Source organism: Equus caballus, chromosome 2 (genome assembly GCF_041296265.1).
Source record: "Equus caballus isolate H_3958 breed thoroughbred chromosome 2, TB-T2T, whole genome shotgun sequence".
NCBI classification, from domain to species: domain Eukaryota; kingdom Metazoa; phylum Chordata; class Mammalia; order Perissodactyla; family Equidae; genus Equus; species Equus caballus.
The window spans coordinates 64,066,184-64,081,829 of record NC_091685.1 but is presented as its reverse complement, the minus strand read 5'-3'; the positions used below and the strand labels follow the sequence as shown (position 1 = coordinate 64,081,829).

At 37.4% G+C, this 15,646-nt stretch overlaps 1 protein-coding gene across 4 annotated transcripts in view; it reads left to right on the top strand.

Moving 5' to 3' along the window:
* KIF13B (kinesin family member 13B) overlaps nucleotides 1-15,646 on the top strand; it is a 188,661-nt gene that overhangs the window by 12,219 nt on the left and 160,796 nt on the right. For all 4 annotated transcript variants that reach the window (XM_023636228.2, XM_023636226.2, XM_023636227.2 and 1 more), the window contains exon 2: nucleotides 4,089-4,182. In XM_023636228.2, the coding sequence (XP_023491996.2) occupies nucleotides 4,089-4,182 (94 nt within the window). The remainder of the gene's footprint in view (nucleotides 1-4,088; nucleotides 4,183-15,646) is intronic.

Genomic DNA, 15,646 nt, shown 5'->3' with positions numbered 1-15,646 from the left:
TTGTCTGTTGTGAGTAATGCTGCTGTGAATATGGGTGTATTTGAATGCTATTTTTGCAAAGGCAATGCATAGCAGCTAGGTCCTTATCTTTTTAATCTAAGTATTGTTCCAAACTAAGAGGAAGCTGTTTATCTTTCGGATTTTTGTTAGGTGTTTAAAAAAAATTTTTTTTTAAATTTTTAAAATTTGGGTTAACTTTAAAGCCTAAGTTTGTTACTGCTATTTAATCACTGCTTTGCTTTCTAAGCAGTATGGCACAAGAAGTTTTCTATGGAGAAAGTGTCACGTTTAGAATCTTGTAGGAGTATAATTTAATTCAACCAGTTAGTAACATTTGATGGTATACTAGCTATAGCATTTTATATTAAAATACTTTTCAGACATCTGACCCTTAAACTCATCAAATCTCATTGCATTTATTTGCTTGGGTGTGTGTCCTAGATGTTCCACCCATATTCTAAACAGTCTTGTGAAAAGTCTTCTATTAATATGTATCCATCAGTCAGCAGAGTTGGGGTAGGAATTTTGATTACAAAAACTGAGCTAATAAAGAAGCTAATAAAGAAGTGAAGATAGTTGTTTCTATTTTAAATGCCGCTTTTGGCGAGTGTTAGATTCAGGAACATTTGTAAGTTGCAGTCTTTAGGACAAAATGAGTTTAGGTTGGGTAGATTAGATATTAGGTGATTCTTTGTATCATATAGGATTTTCCAGGGATTGGTTCCTTAATCATGCCACTTAATGCTTCCAAATTATTAGTTGTATCTGATGAAGACGTGAGACGGAGGAGGGAGGAGCTGTGAAGAGGATAGGGAGAAAGCACACAAATGAAGGAAAATGTTTGGATCCTTTCTCAATTAAAGATCATTTGAAATGAAGGCAGAGCACTTACTGGGGAAAATATTTGATTTGCAGCTTTTCAGGTTTGCATTCTAGATGTATACTTCTGCATAAAGAGCTATGCATGCAGCTCCTCTGCTCAGACCAAATGTTCCTGCAAGAAACTAATAACTAACTTTGTGGTGGGTGGTGGCATAGTGGATTCTGAGTCACAGTACAGTTTCCGGAGAGTTGATAATGCATTTGTGTATGATACAGATTTGACTGTAAGGGGCCAGCCAATACAATGTGATCAGAAACCATTAAGGAGTAAGAGTAACAGAGTCTGATGATTGCAAACTTGCTTAGCTCTGGGCCTAAGGAAAGGAAGAAGTAAAATTGGGTGTTTGAAAAGTTTTTGCAGTGAGGCTGAGAGTTTCTTGCAGCGTTTCTGTGACGGTCTAGGGTGGGTTTAGACACAAAGCCGTACAGATAGACTCTAGTGCTGGTCGACCACAGTGGAACTGTGGCCTTTTCGGGGTTGGTCTTCCAGACCTGAGTAAAACATTGCTCTACAGTTTTCTTTCAGTTCTCTTTGTCTGAAAAATGTATTGGCTAAAAGACCACTCAGTTTTTTTATATTTCTAGAATGTATCTTTGAGAACAAATGTAGAATAACTTATATGAGAAAAGTTAAGTTGTGGCAGGTACATGGAGGAAAATTTTTGTTTTTGTTGTTGTTTTTGCATTTGTTTCAGTTATATAAAGTAAAATGAAAAAAGAAATGACCTTTCCTGGCAGTGGAAATACTCTTAAATTATAATAAGTATGACATTGATCTTTGGCCAAGGTTCTTTGGGAAATAGAAAATAACTCCAATGTAGTGCAGCTCCTTTCCTTAGAGCTTATCTTTTGGTAGTGGAGATAAGGCAAACAGAAACAGTTTCATACTTTGGGTCAGAAAAATACAAGAATATAAAAATATGAGAACATAAACATTATGTGGCCTCTACGTTTTTTGTAAATAGCTTTGAGAGATAATTCACGTACCATACAGTTAAGCCAATTCACTGGTTTTTATTATACTCACACAGCTGTGCAACTATCAGCACAATCATTTTTATTTTATTTTATTTTTGCTGAGGAAGATTAGCCCTGAGCTAACATCTGTTGCCAATCTTCCCCTTTTTTTTGCTTGAGTAAGATTTTCCCTGAGCTAACACCTTTACCAGTCTTCCTCTACTTTATATGTTGGTTGCCACCACAGCATGACTGAAGAGTGGTGTGGGTACACGCCCTGGATCCAAACTCATGAACCGAGGCTGCTGAAGTAGAATGCACCAGACTTAACCACTATGCCACAGGGCTGGCCCCTGTCTATAATAAAATTATTGGGTTGTGAGAGTTCTTTATATTTTCTGATGCAAGTCCCTTATTATCGATATATGACTTACAAATATTTGTTTGATTTTGTGGCTTGTCTTTTACTCTCTTGATGGTGTCCTTTGAAGCACAAAAGATTTTCCTTTTGATGACTTTCAATTTATTTTTTTCTTTTGTTGCTTGTGCTTTTGGTGTCTAAGAAACCATTCCTAACCCAAGGTTATGTGGATTTATCCTTATGTTTTCTTCTAAGAGTTTTATAGTTTTAGCTCTTACATATGTATGTCTGTGATCGATTGGACTTAATTTTTGTGTATGGTGTTTATTCTTTTGCATGTGGATATCCAGTTGTCCCACCACCATTTGTTGAAAAGACTGTACTTTCCCCATTGGATTGTCTTGACACCATTGTCAAAGTCAGTTGACCACAAATGTGACGGTATATTTCTGGACTCTGTTCTGTTGCTCTTTATGTCTGTCCTTCCATCCTTCTAGTGGTACTACACTATCTTAATTACTTGATCTTTGTAGTAAGTTTGAAATTGGTGAGTATAGTCTTTTATTTTGTTTGTCTTTTTCAAGATTGTTTTGGTTATTCTCGGTCTTGTGCATTTCCATGTAGATTTTAGGATCAGCTTGTCTTGTTAATTTTTGAAAAAAAAAAAGCCAGCTGGGATTTTGATAGGGATTGCCCTGAATCTTGTAGACCAATTTGGGGAGTATTTCCATCTTAGCAGTATTTTTTTTTTTTTTTGAGGAAGATTAGCCCTGAGCTAACATCTGCGGCCAATCTTCCTCTTTTTGCTGAGGAAGGCTGGCCCTGAGGTAATATCCATGCCCATCCTCCTCTACTTTATATGTGGGACGCCTACCACAGCATGGCTTGCCAAGTGGTGTCATGTTTACACCTGGGATCCAAGCTGGGGAATCCCCGGCCACCGAAGTGGAACGTGCGCACTTACCCACTGCACCACTGGGCCGGCCCCCATCTTAACAATATTAAGTCTTTCAATTTATGAACATAAGATGTCTTTCCATTTGTTTAAGTTTTTAATTTCTTTCAAAAGTGTTTTAGAATGTTCAACATACAAGTCTTGTACTTCTTTTAAATTTATTCCTGGGGGCCGACCCCATGGCTGAGTGGTTAAGTTCACATGCTCTGCTTCGGTGGCCCAGGGTTTCGCCGGTTCGGATCCTGGGCGTGGACATGGCACCGCTCATCAGGTCACACTGAGGCGGTGTCCCACATGCCACAGCTAGAAGGACCCACAACTAAAAATATACAACTGTGTACCGGGGGGCTTTGGGGAGAAAAAGGAAAAAAAAATCTTTAAATTTATTCCTAAGTATTTAAATCTTTTTCATGTTATAAATGAAATTATTTTCTCAACTTCTGGGTATTTCATTGCTGGTGTGTAGAAACACAACTGATTTTTGTATGTTGATCTTGTATCCTACAGCTTTGCATGACTTGTTTATTCTAATAGTTTTTTAGCAGATTTCTTAGGATTTTCTGTATACAGATCATATCATCTACAAGTAGAGAGAGTTTTACTTCTTTCTTTCCGATCTGGATACCTTTTATTTGTTTCTCTTGCCGGGCTGCCCTGAGCAGAACTCCTAGTACAGTGTTGAACAGAAGTTGTGGCAGTAGACATCCCGGTCTTGTTCCTGATGTTAGAGACCAAGTGTTCAGTCTTTCACCATTAAGCATGATGTTAGCTGCAGGTTTTTGTAGATGCACCTTATTAGATTGAGGAAGTTCTCTTCTATTCCTAGTTTGCTGAGTATTTTTATCATGAAAGAGTGTTGAATTTTTGTCAAATGCTTTTTCTGAAACGTTACTTTAAAAAATGTCTTTTTCCTGTCTTTTTTTTTCCCTGCAGAAGTTGACTTACATACCAAATGTGTGGTGGATGTGGATGCAAACAAGGTTATTCTTAATCCTGTAAATACTAATCTTGCCAAAGGAGATGCCCGGTAAGTTAAGAAACAGTGTTATGATCAATGGAGTTTTAAATGACTGAAAGCAACAATGGCTGCTGAATTGAGTTCAGCGCAGCAAATCCTGAATGCTTACCATCTAGAGATGAGGTCTATAATGTGGAATAACTAAGTGCCAGAATGAGTGTCATAGCCAGTAACTGTATTAGAAGCTCAGAGAAGAGAGCTTAGGTTAGGTTGTGAAATAACTGAGGAAGGCTTCTTGAAGGAGATGGTCCCAGCTGGAGAGTTAGCTAAGAGGTAAAGGGGAAGAAGTGAGGTAGAAGGAAAGACTTTTAGGTTGTTCTTCAGCTTGAGTTGCTTTTACTTCTGCTAATTTGAATCCTGTCTGTCAGGCAGGGCACACTTCAAGTGCTGCTCTCTTCCTGAAGGCATTCCATGTAAGCTATAATCTGTACTACGGAATTGAATTATTATATATTGCTTTGGGTCGTTAATTGTAGCTCCACAGTAGATTTTAAGATCTTGGAGGGACTATCTGTCAGGGGTTGAGGGTGAATCCTTGAGCATCACTTCTGGGTTTGGATGATAGTATGAATGTTAAAAGGGAGGGCAAGGAGGTGTGGAGAAAGTGAATTTGAGGAAGAAGGAAGAGATTAACTTGATTTTTCTTGGTAAGTGCAGGGAAGTTTATTTAATTAAATAAGCTGGGATCAGATTACAGAAGACCTTGAAGGCAGACAAGGAAATTTGGCCTGTATTTTTATGGGTAGGATGTCATCTTTGACAATCTTTGAATATTGTGATTAAGAGATAGTATAGGAAAAGTTGTTAGTTGGCAGTGTAGACAGAATGGGTCAAAGTGGGGAAAAAATGGGTCAAAATGGGGAAAGACTGGCTTTTTGGAGAGATCAGCCATATCAGAGATGTTTTTGTACTGACCCTGGAAGTGGAGAGCACAAACTAGAAAGTGCCTGCCGTGATGTTTTGCACAAAGTAGATACTTCACAAATACTTGTAGAAACAGTGCTGTATATGGAAATACATACAGAAGGCACTCCATAAATGTGCTTTCAAGTTGAGTTGGATTGAGTTGAAAAGACCACTGGACTTGGAGTCAGCAAATCTGAAATTGAATCCCTATTTAACTATGTTATTGTAGCTAGTTATTTTTAACTTTTTTGAGCCTCATCTGTATGATGCCCATCTTACCAGTCTCACAGAGGTGTTTTCTGCAGATCGAATTAGTGATTGTTAAAGTGCTTTGTAAAGTGTTCTGTAAATTATCAGGTTTATTGTTATCGATGTAGAGATATTTCTTAAGCATCTCTAGGATATGAGATTTTAAGATCTCATAGGTACTATGAGATATGATGTCATTAGGGTGTGAAGGGTATAGCTGTGTCAAAAATCTTGCTAGGATTTTGAGCCTGTTAATTGAATTACTTATTGTTCTGAGTATTAATTGAAATAATTAATTTTGGCGGCCGTTTATTGCTTTTAGAATGTTCAGTCTGGGGACTATTGCTTTATTTGGAAATGTGGGCACCTCAGAAGAGAGTTGGAGGCAGTATCCTATGGTAGAAAGAGTATGGGCTTCATATGTAGACTGACTTGGATTCCGCTTCTGGCTTTGCCACTTGCCAGCATGGTTGCCTACCTGTGTTCCTTATTTATGAAGTGTTTTAGTTTACTATTGCTGCATAACCAATTTCCTCAAAGTCTTAGTGGCTTAAAACAACAACAGTCATTTATTATCTCATGGTTTCTGTGGGTCACTTCAGACAGGGCACGGCAGGAATGGCCTGTCTCTGCTCCGACTGCCTGGGCTCTAGCTGGAAGACTTGAAGGCTGGGGGCTGGGATCATCTGGAGAAGGCTTGGTCACCCGCGTCTGGTAGTTGATGCTGCCTATTGGCTGGAGATGCAGCTGGGGCTGTGGGCAGAATACCTACTCATAATCTGGTGGCAGGTTCCAAGGGCAAGTGTTTTGAGAGAGTGAGAAAGCCGGGCGGAAGCAGTATTGCCTTTGGTGTCCTAACCTTGGGAGTCATGCAGCATCACTTCTGTCGCATCTTCTTGCTCAAGGCTGGTGGAAAGTTCTACACAGTATCAAGAAGTGGAAACATAGGCTTATCTCTCAGTGGAGGAACGTCAGTGTCACGTAAAGAAAAGCTTTTGGGGTGGGATATGTATTGTGGCTGTCGTTGGAGAACACAGTCTGCCACAAATGTGTAATAGTATCTACATGATAGGGTTGTTGTGAGAATAAAATGAGCACATAGAAGCTAAAGAATATGTTTTCTTTCCTTTTGAGATCTTTGAGTCTCAGGGATTTGTGAAAGAATTAAATAGCACTTTTTGGTTCTGTAGAATATCTTGGATTGGCTCTTTTTTTCCCATATGCTGAAAATATAAATTGAGTATTACTCAGTGCTATAGAGTACTTTTAAAAAACTTTTAAAAGTGACAGCTGCCAATAAGGTTGGTATGTAATGGTTTTTGGTGAAGTTAAGACATATAGCTTTTGTTGAAGCTTGTAATATACAATAATATAATATAGACATGTAAAATATACAAAAGTGTATACAGCTTGATGAATTTTCATAAGTTGATCACACTCCTATAACTGGCACCCAGATAAAAAACAAAAACGTTACTAGTATCACAAAAGACCACCTCATGAGAAGTGCGTTTTCTTTTAATATAATATCAGGGTGAAAAGACAAAATAGAAATTTTGGAATGTAGCAGTCCAGCGGTACATGTTGATTTGATTAAATTTGTGGAAAAATAGGGAGGAAAGCACAAATTAAAAGCTGTCTTATATGACATGAGGTTAATCACAGTCCGCCTTGTGTAATGACTAATCCATAGGGCGAGTGATGGTTTGATAGGAGCTCTCTGTGTAACCGGAGAGCCAGGGATTTGAAACTAACACGTAAGTGATTTGAGTCTGTTTAAATTATAGTCAGAAAGGCTCAAATTAATATTTTTCCTTTAAAAGCTGCAATATCCTTGCTTTTAAAATAGTATCCAATTCTGTTAATCTAAAACTGACTAATTTTGTGTGTGTACTTAATTCAAGTTAGTATACTTTGAAAGTGAACATATGTAAATTTTAAAACAATGATTTATGTATTTTTCTGATTAATTTTGCGTTAATGTCTGAAAATTTTGTGATTTGATATTTGTGCTTATTACAACTGACAGAAGCCATGGTTAAATGAGTGGGTAAACCATTCCCAGTTTAACAGCTTAATCATGGGGATTCAAGAGACATTTTTGCTGTGCTATATATGGAATTTCAAAACTGTTTTGAAAAATAAGATACTTAAAATTCAGAAAATTGATAACACAAGGCTAAGAAGAGATTAAGAACCTTTCCTTTGGAGCCAGACATCCTGGGTTGAATCTCAGCTCTACCACGTAACATGTGTGATATGGAGCAAGTTACTTAGATTTCCTCTGCCTCAGTTTATTGATCTCTGAAGTGGAGATTATAACAGTACCTGCCTGTAGGTTGTTAGGAGGATTAAATGAGTTAAAATATGTAAAATGGCAGTGCCTGGTATATAGTGAACCTTACATAAATGTTAGCTGTTACTCTGAGTATTACTGTTATTGTTATTATGGCCTGTATTTAAGTTGTAGTCCATGGTATATTTAGTGAGCTATAATTTCATAAAGTAAAATTTTTTAAAACCAAAATATATTTAGTTCAATCCTTGACTATTATGTGCCTATCACGAAATTACCTAGTTCTATAAAAATTTCAGCTTTGCAAAGTCAGAAACTTTATTTTCTCTAGTTTGCCCAAAGTTGATGGGGCTCTTAGGGACTAACATGACATCCATTAGAGAGCTATAACTCTAATTTTATGTTTACAGTGAATAAAATATTAATCCTTGCCATCCAGGCTTCTACTTCTTAGTATCAACCAACTTGGGAAGCCAGATCAAAACATTAGTTGTGAACACAGGGTAAGAACAAAGGGATGTTTTAGCAAACATGGGAAAGACTAAGGACGAACTCTTTGTATTCCTCAACACTACTCGAACACTGTAGTGACTAGAGCAGTCTTTTTCTTATATGTGTAGTACTGGATACACACTGAGAGGGTTGGTCTATTTCTTTTCTCATGCAGAGCCACACTGCTTATACTACTAGTACAATTAAATGTATTTTTGGAATTATGTTTTTGCTCTCAATCACTTTAATTTTCTAGATTGGTCCTTGGGGTTTTCCAAATCTTCATCAGCAACATATTTACAAATCATATTTTAGGGCTAATAAATGACTGATTCGTTATCTATTCTTAGTAAATTTTTACAGGAGTAATTCTCAAAGTTTGATCTTAGCATTTAGGAGCACTTTAAGTCCCTTTTGTAACTATTACAATAGTACCATGATGTACAACAGTCCCCTTTTAAAGAACTAAATAAATCTTGCAGCCTTTTTTGTTTGAATTATATCTTAAAACTTATTAACATTTTATCCTATAATCAAATGTTAATGCTAGTTAGCCTGTCACCAATGATAGGGCAAAATAGTTTCTTAGCCTGTTTTTTTGCCTCATTCTCTCCTCTACCCACCAACAGTCCTTCCCTGCTAACTGGCTAAAAAGTTAATTGAGATACTTAAAATGTGTTTTAAAAGGAAGTAAGGTGTGATTTTCCATGGAGAGTGGCAGCCTCCACTTTGTGAAAGAGTTGTGTTTGAAAAGTTATGTATAGGTGAGTTTGGAAATGAGAATGCATTTTCCCATAGGAACTGACAGTTGTTTCCAGTGAAAGTGCTGTTCTAGTACATAAGTGACTAGTTTGGCCCACGGCTCATTCAGTCACGCTTTTTATATTTTAGTATGCAGCTGAAGCACTTCATAGCTGCTTCCCATTTCGTCACGAATAGTATTAAAAAGATGTGTGCTCAAGAGTCAAGATTGAAGAAAATTAATAATTTTTATTCCTTATTGAGGACCTTCTGAAGTGAAAAGATTTTTTTTGCTGCAGGTATGTGGCGATGAAGAGTGCAGTGACTACCAGTAATCAGTATACTTTTGTGTCACTGTGCCAAAGGTGCCAGGAGTTTGACCCATCTTTGCTTTTGCACCATCAGTGCAAATATCGACACAGTGAAAAAGGCAAAAATGTCTCAGTATTATGAAAATAGTTCTGACCTCAAAACCCACTGAAAAGCTCTAGGGGATCCCCCGGAATCCTCAGACCACAATTTCAGAACCAAATTTAGGGATTAATGTAATTCACAAGATCTAAGAACTGAATGGATGTCTTTGGTGTGTTTATTTTTAACTACTTTACTGAGATATACATACCATGTAATTCACCCCTTTAAAGTGAACAATTCAAGGTTTTTATTTACCGTGGTGTAGCCAGCACCATTATCTAATTTTATGATATTTGTTTTATCCTCTTAATCTACTTTCTGTTTCTGTAGATTTGAGATTTGTGTATTCTGGACATTTCGTATAAGTGAAATCATACAATACGTGCTCTTCTGTGGTTGGCCTCTTTTACTTGGCGTAATGTTTTTGAGGTTTATCCATGTTGTAGGATTTATCTGTACTTCATTCCTTTTTATGATGGAGTAGTATTTCATTGTATTGTTTTGTTTATCCATTCATCAGTTGATGGGTATTTGGGTTGTTTCCACTTTTTGGCTGTTATGAATAATGCCGCTGTGAATGGTTGTGTGCAAGTCTTTGTGGGGGCATATGTTTTCATTTCTGTTAGGTAGATATCTAGGAGTGGAATTGCTGGGTCATGGGATAACTCCGTGCTTAACATTGTGAGGAACTGCCAGACTGTTTTCCAGAGCAGCTGCACCATTTAACTTTCCCACCAGCAGTGTATGAGGATTCCAATTTCTTTGGTTTTAAAGAACACTCATTTACTGTAAGGAAAATAGTGGTGACTCTGGCTAATTGGAGAGTGCGTATCCCGCCTGAAGGCATTCAGATTACAGTTTAAAAGCAAAACAAAACATTGTGCTGTCCAAACAAAACAGGTCTTGGCCAGATTCAGCCCTTGGCTCCTGATTTGGAACCTCAGGTTCTAGTATACCTTTCTATTGAGCAGTACTTTTAGTAAGGTTTTAAAAAACTGAGACGAATTTTTAAAATATAGTATATACAAAAAGGTATAAAGTATAATGCCTGATTTTTAAAGGCAAAAAAAATTGTATTAAAAAGAGCTAAAGGGGCCGGCCTGGTAGTGCAGCAGTTAAGTTCGAACATTCCGCTTCAACGGCCTGGGGTTTGCTGGTTCAGATCCTGGGTGCGGACCTACACACTGCTTGTCCAACCACTCTGTGGCAGGCATCCCACGTATGAGGTAGAGGAAGATGGGCACAGATGTTAGCTCAGGGCCAGTCTTCCTCAGCAAAAAGAGGAGGATTGGCAGCAGATGTTAGTTCAGGGATGATCTTCCTCAAAAAAAAAGTAGCTAAAAATAATATCACAAGTTTATCTTGGGGAGGAAAGCTGAAAGTTGACATTTTATCAAATACTCTGTTCCTCCTTTTTTCCTCTTAAAAAAACAAAACAAAATGGAAGCTTTTTTCTCCCCTTCGTCTATTGTTTGCGGTGAATTCCAAGCAAGGGTGGCAGTGAAAATTGTTGCAGTGTACCTCCAACTCTTTGAAGGGACTGTGGGGTCAGCTGAGCTACGCCTGCTCAGAGGTGCTGCTTTAAACACCAGAACTGAAACTGGAAAGGGAAAGAAATCCTCAGTACGGGACCGGCCCCGTGGGTGAGTGGGTAAATTCACGTGCTCCATTTGGGCGGCCCAGAGTTTTGCTGGTTTGGATCCTGGGCGTGGACATGGCACCACTCATCAGGCCATGCTGAGGTGGCGTCCCATATAGCACAACCAGAAGGATATGCAACTAGAATATACAACTATGCATTGGGGGGCTTTGGGAAGAAGAAGAAGAAGAAAAAAAGAAGATTGGCAACAGATACTAGCTCAGGTGCTGAACTTTTTAAAAAAAAGGAATTCCTCGGTATAAATTTCACTTTTCTGTCCCTTGGTCACTTAATCCATTTTCTTCTTTAGCCCTCTCTGTTTTCTTGTGTGTGTGTGTGTGTGTGTGTGTGTATTAGCACTGCAAGTGTTAATATATTAACTTGAAGTTTCTCTTACAATTTTCTTTATTATCCTGCCCCACCAAGTGTAAGATTTCAAGACCAGAATCTTCTAAAGTAGAAAACATTAGTGGATTTAGACTTCAACACCTTAAAGAACCTGAACACTGATTTCTGTGGTATTTTGTGAAATGGCTGGTTCGTTAGTCCATGTGGGAGAGACTCTCCAACACGGCCGGAGTTTGCCATAGATGACACAGATAGGCAGAGATTTTTCTTGTTTTATAGTAAAATTATGTTGCTACCTTCTCCTTCCCATTTAGTCATATTTAACTTAGTGATTAATTAATAGTGTGAAGGTTATAACTGTCAGTCTAGTGAGAACAACGTCTTGAGATGTTGATCTCAACCAGCACTAGTCAGTAAGATCATTAAAAATCTTTTTATTCCTTCTGGTTGTTTACTAGACATCGGTTTACTCAAGATCATTAGGTAATTAATGAGTATCTAATATGAGCAAAGCATACCCAGTCCTTCTTTGGGGGTTCAAAGTACTCTGATCCTGGTAGATGAATGAATATATGAAGACTATATATATAGTCAAATATATGCAGAATTAAGCGAAGTTGATCCATGCATATACATCTCTCTTGCAGATGTACTGAGTAATGCTACTGAGGGGAGGGCCTTATGCCAGTAATAGCTTTGAAACATATAGTCATTTTCAGACTGATTCCTTGTTAGTGGAAGGCATCATTAGGTCATATTAGATAATGACTTTTTAAATTTCTCCACTGCTATATGGATGCTAATTTAAGTAAAGATTTTAATTGAAGGAAGTCATGCAAAATGTAATTATGGTATGTACAATAGACCTGTTTGTTCTCTGTGCTGTGAATGACTTGAGTGAGGCTAATAATTCTGCCCAAATAGAATTTACTCCTCTGGAGAATAGTATGTGGTATGTTTTAATTTCATAAAGAGGCTTGTCTTAGGGGAGCCTGTCCACCCTGATTATGTCAGAGTAAAGTGGGGAGAGCAGTGTTCTGTGTACTCAGAAGTTTTAGATGATTCCTCCCCTTTCTTTTAAAAAAAATACTGTGATCATTGAGTGTACAAATCATTTACTACCTTTTAATACGGTTGTGAAAATGAATCAAGGAGACTCTTAAGAGCTAAAAAGGTAATAAAATATGTATGGTTGAATTCATCATTACATAGTTAATAGCAGGTAATCATATAACAATAAATACAGATTTTCTGAAATTTCATCAGCAAAGGCTCAGAGGTTGCTAAAATGGACTGTTTGATACCTGCTTGGTAAACCTGTCTGAAAAAAATTAGACTTATAGTAGAATTTATGATATTTTAGCATTATCATTGGATATATAAATATGTCGTGCTTTTGTTGGTACAGAATAAGAAAGAATAAACTTTTTTTTTAATACAAGAAAAGGTATCTCTCTTTATCACTATGCTTGAGCTACTACTCGGATACTCACACTTGATTTAATGAGGACTCAGGATTATGTGTGTCTGGTTAGTTAACTAGATTAAGTAAGGAATAGCTAATAGGAATTAAATGTTTTGAATTTCCCCAGAATTTTGGATTCAGCATAAAATTATCAGATAGTATGTGATATACTAGATAAGATATCTAGATATCTAACTACAAATAAAGTTTACGTAAAGCTACCAAGTGTCACTATTGAGGTTTTTGAAATTTGTTCTTTGTTCTTTTGGCAATACTTTTTTTCTTAAGGCTCTTTGTCTCAATCTCGAGTGTAGGAGTTGTTGCTAATATAAACGAGATATTGTATGAGAATCTAGACCTCTGTTTCAGAGATGGAAGGAGCAGTACTCCATGAGGAAGTGAGACATCAGGAACTAATCCAATCCAAGAAGTTGCTGGATCACAATACCTTAGGAATCTTTATGATCCGTTCAACAGTTGCCAAGTGTCAGGCTAAGAGTCAGGATAGTTTTTATTAATCCTTAGTTCCATTAAATTGTGGTCGAATTATTTTTAGTACACAATGTCTATAAACATACTAGTAAAACAAAAAACAAAGCAAAAGAGAAAAGTGAAAAGTAGAAAGTGAAGTTGAATTATTCTCTTGTGGGCTTTGTAAAGTTAGATTTTTGCAGACTCAGATTTGAAATAATTCTATTGTTTAACTTTGAGCAGTGTGCGTTTTCTTTTGAGTGATATTTAGCTAAATTAAAACTATTTCTTTTGCAAATTAGTAGTTTAAGGTTCTGGAGCCCTTCACACTTCTTCTTTTGAGTTTGTTAAAGAAGTGTCTTGTATGATGGTGAATTTCACTTGTGCTTCACTTTTATCAAACCTGTGTATGTATACTTATAATTAAATAAAAAATTCTATACAATGGGAAATAATTACGAGTAATAAATATTTATCTTCATGTTTTGAGCCATGTATGAAACAAGTCAATAATCCTTTTTTCCTAGGAAAACTGAAATAGAATTTACATGAAGAGTAGGTAAAAGTTGTATTTGCCATTTAATTTAAAAAAGCTTTTTGTTATGGAGAATTTAAAAGATATGCCTAAGTATATAGAATAGTATAATGAACCATGTGTCTTTGTCACTCAGACCCCCCAAATCATGAACCCATGGCTAATACTACCTAGCCACATCTTCAACTCTTTCCTCTTTGCCGTGTTATTTTGAAGTAAATCCCATTTTACCCACAAATATTTTTAATACATCTTTTATAATTTTTAACAGGATCACAATACCATTAGTACACGTAAAAAATTAACAATTGTTATGTAAATAGCATCAGATTTTTCACTGTTCACATGTCCAATTGTCTCTTAAAGTTTTTTCCCCAAAGTTTGCTTTGAATAGCACCCAGATATGATTTACATATTGGGATTAGATTATGTGTCTTTTAATTTATTGGTTCTTTGTTGAAGAAAGTGGGTCATATGTTATGTAGATAGATTTATAAGTGAATTTATTATAGAGGATATGTTATCCTTATTTAGTGAGATGCCAAATCTTGCTGATTTTTCTTATGAATATTTTGATCCCGACATTCCTTTCCATTCCCTCTGATGTTACCCTAGTGAAGGACCATAATTGCCCTGTGTTTAGAGTGCAGTAGCCTTCTAACTGGTTTCTGGAGCCCACTAATACCAGACCAATCTTCCTTCACGCCTCCTCCTACTTCCTATAATCTTTTTTTGTTTTTATGAGGAAGATTGTCCCTGAGCTAATATCTGTGCCAGTCTTCCTCTATTTCGTACGTGGGATGACACCACAGCATGGCTTGATGAGTGGTGTGTAGGTCCTTGCCCAGGATCTGAACTCACAAACCTCAGGCTGCTGAAGCAGAGCGCACAAACTTGACCACTAGGCCACTGTGTCAGCCCCTCTGTAGTCTGTCTTTTGAATTTAGAGCATCTGTTATTTCTGCTAATTAAGAAGTGTCACTGCCTGGGTGACACCTTGACATGTTTGTCCCGCCCTGTTTTCTGGTGCTTGTACTGTTAAGCTTTTTCCTGTGTGTTTTGAGTCCCCCTCTCCTTTAGACCGTGGCTATTTGAAGCCAGGACCAGTTATTCTTTGTTTCTTACAGTGCTTTGCAAGTAGAAGGTGCTCAGTAGCTGTCTCTGGGTTGATTACAGCTGTTTTATTAGTGCTTGTTCTCAAAAGCGCCCTGTTCTGATAGTTCCCCCAATTAGTAGTTGGAAGGGTGATTTGTGAGTCTGGGCGTTTGATTTTATGAAGAGTATTTCTCAAGACAGTGGTAGGGCCTGATGAGCTATCTCCGTCCACTCCACCATGTAGAGTGCGGTTTTCTAGTGATGGATATGCTCGTCCAGTCTCTTGTTTACTCCCACGGCACCACAGCTTTTGTCGTTTTGACAACAAGCTTTTGTTTCAATGGTGTTTCATTGATTTTACATATATATATACCTTTTTTTTTTTTTAAAAGATTGGCACCTGAGCTAACATCTATTGGCAGTCTCTTTCTTCTCCTCCTCCTCCTCCTCCCTAAAGACCACCCCACTACACAGTTGTATATTCTAGTTGCAGGTCCTAGTTGTCCTATATGGGATGCTGTCACAGCATGGCCTGATGAGTGGTGCCATGTCCACACCCAGGATCCAAACTGGTGAAACCCAGGGCCGCCAAAGCAGAGCATGCGAACTTAACCACTTGGCCACGGGCCTGGCCCCACATCGATTATATTTTAAGTTTGCTGTTTCCTAGTGATCTAATATTAAGATCATACTGTAGGATAAATTTCTTTTGGAAAGAATTTCCCGAAGATTAAATAATACTGTTTGTAATGTATAGAATAGATGTTGCAAACTGGCGTACCGTAGGCTACGTTTACCCAAAGATGTGTTTTGTTTGGCTTG